This window comes from Vigna radiata, chromosome 1, assembly GCF_000741045.1.
Source record: "Vigna radiata var. radiata cultivar VC1973A chromosome 1, Vradiata_ver6, whole genome shotgun sequence".
In the NCBI taxonomy this organism is placed as follows: domain Eukaryota; kingdom Viridiplantae; phylum Streptophyta; class Magnoliopsida; order Fabales; family Fabaceae; genus Vigna; species Vigna radiata.
In genome coordinates, this window is record NC_028351.1 from 34,437,798 (window position 1) to 34,447,588 (window position 9,791).

The window sequence follows — 9,791 nt, forward strand, 5'->3', positions numbered from 1 at the left end:
CATAGCACTAAAAAATCATATCTAAAAACATAACTCAAACATTACCCTAAAAAAATAATCTAAAACTTAGTTATAAATATATATATATATATATATATATATATATATATATATATATATATATATATATATATATATATATATATATATATATATATATATATATATATATTCTTTTTTATTTTAGATACAGTAAAATAGTGCAATAAATTTTGAAGTCAAGATACTAATTCGTATGTAATTTGTATTTTCTTTCAAACAGGATAAAAGTAAATTTGATAGAGTTAATATAATTTTTTATATCATTTATACTCTAAAAAGACTTTATAAAAATAGAATAGTGATATCTTTGAGTAAAATTTAGAGCTGTCAAAACAAGTAATTTGGTCCGGCTCGGTCCGGCCCACTACGAGTTAGTCACTTAGTGTGTCAATCCAACCCGGCTCATTTATTAGCGAGCCAAAAAAATTCGAACCCGGCCCGACCCACCACAGATTGGTAATTAAATATGTTGGTTCACTCACAGGCTCACTTAATTTCAATTTTTTTTAATAAAAGCAATTACAAACTTTCTATAATTCAAATCTAAACAAATTTTATTCTCAAATTTCACTCCCAACATAAGTGTTTAATTAATTCTAAAAATAGGAAACTTAAATAATTTTTTCAAGCAAAAAACAAATAATAAATATCTTTTTATAAAATTAAAATTAAATTTTAATAAATAAAATTAGGTAGGTGGGTTGGTGGGTCAACCCGGCCCACCAAGGATCTAACTTGCATGAGTCGAATTTAAATGAGTCAGGTTAAAATCTGACCCGCATAAAAAAAAAATACAATTTTTTCAAACTCAATCCAGCCCGAACCCGTGATAAGCCGGGTTGATCCGCGGATTGTGACGCATTTTGATAACTCTAGTAAAATTTATGTCTTCAATTGAGATATAGAGTGTCCGATCCGTCTCATTCATCATTTTCTTAAAGTATCTGTGAATCTTTGAGCAGGAGTGTTTTTACGATATTCTATGTTGGAAGTTTTATAACAGGAAATTTGTTTATGAGTTAAATTAGAGTTGATTGGGACAAATTTTGTACTGCTTTGACTAACCTATCTAATTAATTAACTTTTAGCTGAGAGTGAATTTTGAAGATTTCTATTAGTAGAAACTTACTTATGTGCTTCCATATTACTTCATATTGAAAATGTCTTTATATGATGATACCATATATATTTCAAAAGATAAAAGATATTTGTTAATTTAAATAACTTAAGTAAAATTTATGAAATTTTATTTAAGTTTTTTTATTATAAATTTATTATTAACTGTAAACACCAAGAATTTTCTTTTCAAACTTTTATTTCTTTACTTGATTAAGTTTTAAATATATCTTAACTCTTTTATTTTTTATTTTTCACATTTTACATTACTCATTTGAGATAAGAAGGTGTCACAAAAATTATGGTAAAAAAGTTGAGATTTTAATATATATTTATAACTTAAAACTTATTTGTGAATTAATATAAAATTGTATGAAAAATAAAAAAATTTAATGTAAAATTTTGAGTTAATAATTGTACACGGTTATTAAATTTTTATAATAATAAAAAAATTAATATTAGCATAATTTTCAAATTAAATATTTGTAAATACAATGAATCATTTCAAGAATAAATAGTGTTTATTTTTTAATACTTTCTTAATGCAACCATCCTTTCGTATACTGTTTTTATATTTGAATTGAATTATTTACTAACTTCTCCTTAAGATACTAGAGATAATTCTCATAATTTTCTTAATTAGAGAATTATTTTTTTCAGTAATGAATAAAGGTCAATTTTAATCGATTATATTTTTCTCCCATATCTCGACTTGACTCTCTTTTTTTTTTTTTTCATGTGTTGGATTTTGAACTTACACGTGAGATTGATTAGAGTAATTTCACTAGTTTAGATCCATATTAACTTTGTAACGTATTAAACAAACTTAGTCATATGAAAAAAATAAATATACACGGACATATAAATATAGTGTAGTTGTAGTCCTTTCACAAGTGAAGGTTTTCGAAAGTACTCACCGCATTCTATCCATCAATTTTTATGTGTGATGATAACAGCCACAACTCCTGTTGATTTAAGATTGATGATTTTTATGCTGTGTGTGGTGTCGCAGGTTGTTGATGGAGAACAGCAAATGAGATGCCTTCCAAAAGAGAGGGAAGCACTCCTCCAATTCAAGGCTGCCATTGTTAATCGTTATGCCATGCTCTCTTCTTGGACCACTCCCGACTGCTACCAATGGGAGGGGATTCGCTGCAGCAACCTCACCTCCCATATTATAGGCCTCCACCTTCATGGAGACTATTATGAGTTTTATGTGAGGGGAGAGATCCACAAGTCGTTGATGGAGTTGCCAAAATTACAGTATTTGAACCTCAGTCATAATTATTTTCCAGGGAGTCACATTCCAGAGTTTCTTGCTTCTCTCAGAAACTTGAGATATCTTGATCTCTCGTTATGTGATTTTGGCGGAGAAATTCCCAGTCAATTAGGCTTTCTTTCTCATTTGAAATACTTAAATCTTGCTTGGAATTCTTTAGAGGGTTTAATCCCTCATCAGCTTGGAAATCTCTCCCAATTGCGGCATCTTGATCTTAGTGGCAATTCTTTTAAAGGAAATATACCATCTCAACTAGGAAATCTCTTCCGGTTGCAATATCTTAGTCTCAATGGCAATTCTTTTGAAGAAAATATACCATCTCAACTTGGAAATCTCTCCCATTGCAGTATCTTGATCTTAGTGACAATTCTTTTAAAGGAAATATACCATCTCAATTTGGAAATCTCTCCCAGTTACAAGAGCTCTATCTTTCTGATAAAATCATTTGGAAATGCATGTTCTCTGTTGTCATTGGACATCTCTAATAATAGCTTGAGTGATGAGCTTCCAATCATAATTTCTCACTTGTCTGGATGTGCTAGATATTCATTACAAGAATTATGTCTACACATGAATCAAATCAGTGGCACACTACATGACTTCTCAACATTCACATCTTTAAAAAGATTATATCTTTCTGAAAATAAGCTAAATGGAGAGATCCCAGAGAATATTTCATTTCCATCTAAACTGGAGGAACTCTACATAGATTCAAATTCTTTAAAAGGTGTGCTTAGTGACTATCATTTCACTAACATGTCTAAGTTACATATATTAGATTTATCTGATAATTCATTGGCATTGACATTTACCCAAAATTGGGTTCTACCCTTTCAGTTGTTCATCATAAACTTGAGATCTTGCAAATTAGGTCCAACATTTCCGAAGTGGTTGCAGACACAAAATAAATATTTTAATATTGATGTTTCAAAAGCTGCAATCTCAGATATTGTTCCTAAATGGTTTTGGGCTAAATTACCACTGCAAAAAGTAACGACAATGAATATTTCATACAATCATCTGCGAGGTATAATTTCAAATTTTCAAATAACACATCGTTTTGATTCCATGTCCCTTGAATCAAATCAATTTGAAGGTTCTATTCCTCAATTTCTACGAAATTCTGACATTCTTGATTTATCGAAAAATAAATTCACAGATCCTCTTTCTTTTTTGAGTGGAGATGGTACTGTCCAAACTTTATTCTATTTAGACCTTTCATACAATCAGTTATTTGGACATATCCCAAATTATTGGAGACAATTGAACTCACTAATTTATTTGGATTTGAGTCACAACAACTTTTCAGGAAAAATTCCTACATCAATGGGCTCACTTCTTGATCTTCAAGCGTTATTGTTGAGAAACAACAATTTAGTAGAAGAGATTACTTTCTCCTTGAAGAATTGCACAAAGCTAATAATGCTTGATATGTCAAGTAACAAACTATCAGGATTTATCCCTGATTGGATTCGGACAAAAAAAGAATTGCAAATTTTAAGTTTGAGAAATAATAAATTCTATGGGAGTTTACCTTCAGAGGTTTGTTTTCTAAGAAACATTCAAGTCTTGGATTTCTCAATAAATAATTTATCTGGAGAAATTCCTAAATGCATAAAAAACCTTACTTTAATGGCTCAAAGTACATATTCATGTATGATGGAAGTCATTCATATATTTTAAAGAGTGGCCTTTCTCTAACGATCAAGACATATGATTTGAATGCATTGTTGACATGGAAAGGTTTACAACAAATGTTTTTGAATAAAGGTTTGTCTCTTTTAAAGATCATTGATCTTTCGTACAATCATTTCTCAGGAGAAATTCCTATTGAAATAGAAAAATTATCTGGATTGATCTCATTGAACTTATCAAGAAACAATTTGATTGGAAAAATTCCTTCAAACATTGGAAAGTTAGTATCACTGGATTCTCTTGATTTGTCAAGAAATTGGCATGTTGGTTCAATTCCTTTAAGTCTTGCTCAAATTTATGGACTTGGTGTGCTAGATTTGTCTCACAACCATCTAAGTGGACAAATTCCTATAGGTACACAATTACAGAGTTTCAATAAATCTAGTTATGAAAATAATATCGATCTATGTGGATCACCACTCGAGAATTGTTATATTGATGAGAAGCTAGCACAAGAACCAAATGTTAAAGTTTATAAAGATGAATATTCATTTTTCAATAATGATTTTTTACATAAGTATGGCAATTGGATGTACTCTAAGTTTCTTGACGGTGTTTGGCTCAATCTTATTCAAGCTTTCTTGGAGACATTCTTATTTCAACTTCTTGAATAAGTTATCCGAGATGTCAAAGTAGCAATCTTTTGGAAAAAATATTTAAGGTAAGTAAAAATAAATTGATCAGTATATTATATTCTTTACATAATTTGTATGGTTTTCTTATTTTAATTCTACTTTATCGTGTGTTTTTTTATTTCTTCTACAAATTTCACTTGTTAAAATAAAATTAACAAGTAATGATTATATTAAATATTGAACTAATTTTTTGAAATACAAAGACTTGCTTTTGTAATATTATGTCAAAGACTAAAGATTTATTGCTCAATAAAACTTAAATGTGTAAATATAGCATGTGAATTAATGAAGATAATACCTTCTTTCTGGTTTGGATGCTGATTTAGTGTTTATTTACTTCCTCTTTTTTTTTTTCAATAAGACTCTATAGTGGACAATCTTTTGCAAATTTGGATGGAAAACTTTGCATAACTACAAAATAAAATAGCAATAAGATCAATGATATATATTCTTATAAAACATAAAAAAAAAACAATGATTTCCGTTAGTAACATGAAAACATGATTGTATTTTATTTTTCAATTTTCAGGCCCTTGAAGAACGGTTCTCTTGCGTGACTCCAACAATCAGGCTTGTTAATGATTGGACAAGGCAATGGTTTCTTCTAATTCCCTTACTGCTCATAAAAACATCTTCACTGTGAATTGGGAAACTATAGTGTGAATGCTTTGATTTTTTGAAGTTTTACTTTTTATTAAATTACGAACTTTATTAAGCATTGTGCTTGTAATGAAATATAAGTTGTTATGCATTTTATTAATAATTAACTCATATTTATCTTATAATCCAGATTTCGTTCTAAGAGTTAATTAAATTTCAAATATATAGAAGAATGAAAAATTATATAAAAATTGGGATGTTTTAAAACCAAGGAAAATAAGGAAAGGAGGATGCTTAGGAAGTGGACTCCAAATTATAAGTTTAGTTGGTTAGTACGAAAACGTTGTGAATCTTTGACAAGAAATGAGTTGACTAGATCACATCTTGTCAAAGAATCACAATATTTTCATACTCGAATGTGATTTCAATCACTCTAACTTTCACACCTTCCAAAAGTTGGAAGGTTGCGAAAGCTACTGACCTGGCTTCAAGGGTCTCACATTAGAGTTGATCCTGTGGTTGGGGTGTTGTGATTGTGATACATATTTGTTGGGTCTAACAAGGAGAAGGTTGATGACCCACCTAAATAATTTTACTCTTCATTCCATTTTTGGCAATCTTTAAATACGTGCAAGGGGCCTTGGACCAAGTACAAAATAATAAAAATTAACAATAAAATATCAACTCACTTAAAAATAAAATCGGCTTATTCTATCATAAAATAATATTCTACCTAGGTAAACAGAAAATCATAACTACCCATCTCTATTTTATCTCTATTAAATCAAATCAAATATTTCTAGACCCAAAACCAATAAAATAAGATTTAAACAAAAATATTAATAAAACCCTAAAATTTAAGTTTATCCCAACAATATTATCAACAATTCACTATTTTTTTTCTTATAATCCAACCTTTCGTCTAAAATAATTTTTAGTTCATTACATTACGATTGAAAAATTATAGATGTATACTAAACAGCGTGATGATCACCACTTTAAACTTATTTATAGAGAGGAAATATTTACTATATACATATAGTTGATGAAAGAACTAAATTGAAAAATAATCATTTCAAATTCAAACGTCTTAAATATTCAAAATAAAATAAGGAAGTTAAAATATAGAATAAGTTCAGAGTTTAAAACTGAAAGGAAAGTAGAGAATATTATTGCCAAAAGATGTGAGTGTATGTCAAACAAACATAGCATAAAGAGGTTCAGGATAGAATGTAGAATTTCTAACTTACATCTGACATAACTCCTTATCACATTTTGAAGTCTGATTAATTAAAATTTTGAAAAGCTAATACTCTGACTAGGCCATTTAATATATACATGAGCTTATCAAAGATCATGTAATGGTAAGTGTCTGATTCAGTTGGGAAAATTTTTACTTGTAAAAATGTTACTTTGTTTTTACTTTGGTTCCCATTCTCAAAATTGGAATAAGAGTGAAAACAATGTTCTCAAAAGGATTTCATAAGAATAATAATTTTTTAATATTCCATAAAGAAAATGTTAGTTTAATGCCTGATTTAAGTATAAATAAATGAAACTTTGAAACGGCAAGTTACTTGTTATATAATGAGAATGATTATCAAGCAGCAAAAACTTGGAAATGCAGAAAAAACGTAGATTTGCATTAAAGCAAGGAAGAGTCAACGTTAAAATTATTGTCAAGAAATAACAAATAACTTGGGAATGCATCTGTGATATGTGATAAAACGAAATGATAACAACTACCAAATTCATTCAAAATGTAGGACCCAACAAAGTTTATGTGCTGAAGAAGCCATTGGTCCATCATATTACACCTAAGGTATGAAAGGTTTAAGTGTGTATGAGCGCAACAGAAAGTATTTTGTGTTATTTTCTTGTTGGAGAAAATGTAAAAAATCTAGAAATATAGTAGTTTAAAAATAATGAAATCAGTATTTGAATATTAAATTTTTTTAATATGAAATAGTTTTGTTATAAATGAATTTTATTTGTTAAAACACACCATATTTTTTTTTAAATCTCTTGTTTATAATTATCTGATTTTTCTAGGAGTTTTCATTCCCAAACATTGGAAAAAAAGTAAAAATATATTGCGAGGGTGTTAAGATTTCGGCAAATATACCGAATCATATCAAGTAATATAAAATGGTAAGATCAAGTATCGTTTTCCTAAGAGATTCACGACATTAAACAATTGCGTTTTTACTTAACTAATTAAGACCAGAAGAACAATATTTTGAGGTTTTGAATGCAAAGTGCGGAAAGATAAACATGAATGCAATTTGATCAATTGAGGCTAAACACAAAAGTGAATGGATGATGTTGATAATATGATATGAATATGTTGTTAGGGTTTAGATTTCACCTAATCACTCTCATGCATAAACAAATTCATCTTCTTCATTAAAGTCAATGCTACTTTCTAATTTACCCTAAACCCGATGTCTCAGTGAAGAGAGCCTACTCTTAATCACTAGTTTGCAATGTCTTGTCTCCCTAGCAATTAATTATGCATTACATTTGCACAAAAGTTTAAAGGCAACCAGTCCTCCTATTCCTATATCTAGGTAATATTGTTCCTGGGAGAATTTCACATATCGTGATTTGTAAGATATCTATTGGTAACAATCTTAGGGAGAGAAGAGGAGAGTTGTCACATCCCCAAATCTGCCCAACCCTAGGAGTATGAAATCTCCTGATACTTAGACAAATCATAAGATTTATGCTATACATGAATAAATCATCACAAGAATTTGAGAAAAGAAGAATATCTCTAACAATTAATGAAAGAAGCATATATCAATAACAAGCACTACTACAAAAAAGTGCATAGATAGCGCTTTTTTTATCATAGATAACGCTTTTTAAGCGCTATCTATGTCTGCGCTATCTATTAATAGATAGCGCTTCTAAAATAAGCGCTATCTATTGTCAGCCACCAATAGATAGCGCTTATTTAAATAAGCGCTATCTATTGTCAGCCACCAATAGATAGCGCTTATTTAAATAAGCGCTATCTATTGTCAGCCACCAATAGATAGCGCTTATTTAAATAAGCGCTATCTATTGTCAGCCACCAATATAGATAGCGCTTATTTAAAAAAGCGCTATCTATTGATTTAAATTTTTTAAAAAAAATAATTAATTTTAAAATAAAATATTTCAAAAAATATAAAATATTTTTTGAAAAGAAAATATAAAATATTGATTCTATTATGTAAAAGTTATCTATTGGTTTTATTATATACAAAAAATATAAAATATTGAATAAAATATAACAAAGGTCTCAACAAAGAATGTTCATTAATATGAATAAAAATTATAGGTACACTAATATTTCAAAATATAATAGTTAAGTTGTCTAATATGTGTCATGACATGACATTGCTTTATAAGATAATATATACAATCATAAGATATATATATCATATCAATACTTATAAGCATATACATCACCATAACATAACCTATAAGTATGTACTGATTAAATGTAAACACTAATTTTTCCTAACTTCAATTATCTGGCTGTCACGATATTGTCGACATCTGTAACTAGACAAATTCTGCAAGAAAAAAAAATATAATTAGTTAATTAAATTTGACTACAAATTAATTAGACAATAAAGATAACTTACATAAGTTGGAATTGTTCCTCTTTCACAATATGTGATAATTTCCTTCATATATTGATACACGTAATACCCACAATCATTGTCATTGGGTTGTCTTGAACACTAGAAAACCAAAAGTAAAAAATATCTTTAAAATTGAAACTTAGCAGCAAATCAAAACTCTAGTAAACTCTAAACAGATTCAGTGCATGATAACAAATAATTATATACCATATGCAAGTTTAAACTCTTAATAGAAAGTCATGCTTTCATTACAACCGTATACTCCTCCAACCAATTTCACAATAATACAAGTTATTTACCTAACCAATATCATGTAACAAGGAAATAAGTCTTCAAGCATTTAAGAAGATAAGTTATTCACCTAACTAGATGAATGGCCCCTCCAATGTGGTTGGTGCTAAGATCCCTACCCAATTGAGGAATAGAAAGTTTTTTGAGGTTTTCCTGAAAATGAAAACACAATTGTAGAACAAAAAATAAGAAAGTATATAAAAGACATGTTACTTGTCGATTATCTAATTAGATAAATAAAACTTTAGGTGGTAAGAAACTAAAGAATATTTTTTTATCAACATTAATGCAAGTAACTACCCTAACATAAGAGAGCAAGGTTTTGTACGTAAAAAAAGCTACTAAGTTGTAATTTATTATATATGTAATATGTTTGATATAAGTGTTATACATCTGGTATTATATATATATATATATATATATATATATATATATATATATATATATATATATATAATGAATTGTCATGATTACTTGACTTAAGAAAGTAAATAA

The 9,791-nt window shown here is 28.5% G+C and overlaps 1 protein-coding gene and 1 long non-coding RNA gene across 3 annotated transcripts in view; one reads left to right on the forward strand and one right to left on the reverse strand.

Moving 5' to 3' along the window:
• Positions 1 to 2,104: 2,104 nt before the first annotated feature.
• LOC106762377 (putative leucine-rich repeat receptor-like serine/threonine-protein kinase At2g24130) lies at positions 2,105 to 4,746 on the forward strand. The gene is made up of 2 exons (XM_014646259.1): positions 2,105 to 3,464; positions 4,256 to 4,746. Exons 1-2 carry the CDS (start codon positions 2,105 to 2,107, stop codon positions 4,744 to 4,746), a joined length of 1,851 nt encoding a protein of 616 aa, XP_014501745.1.
• Positions 4,747 to 8,701: 3,955 nt separating this feature from the next.
• Positions 8,702 to 9,791, reverse strand: part of LOC106768771 — a 3,696-nt gene continuing 2,606 nt past the window's right edge. Inside the window, exons 3-5 of one of the 2 annotated variants that reach the window (XR_001376273.2) lie at positions 9,367 to 9,449; positions 9,006 to 9,104; positions 8,702 to 8,933 (exon numbers count right to left, since the gene is read on the reverse strand). This is a non-coding gene — a long non-coding RNA (uncharacterized LOC106768771). The remainder of the gene's footprint in view (positions 8,934 to 9,005; positions 9,105 to 9,366; positions 9,450 to 9,791) is intronic. The other variant, XR_002667339.1, reaches the window with a different exon arrangement.

Excerpts from the sequence above, each read along its gene's own strand:
- LOC106762377 (XM_014646259.1), top strand. The coding sequence starts at position 2,105 with ATGATAACAGCCACAACTCCTGTTGATTTAAGATTGATGATTTTTATG. Across the intron at positions 3,465-4,255 it reads TTCATACAATCATCTGCGAG|GAGAAATTCCTATTGAAATA; the intron begins GTATAATTTCAA and ends ATCATTTCTCAG.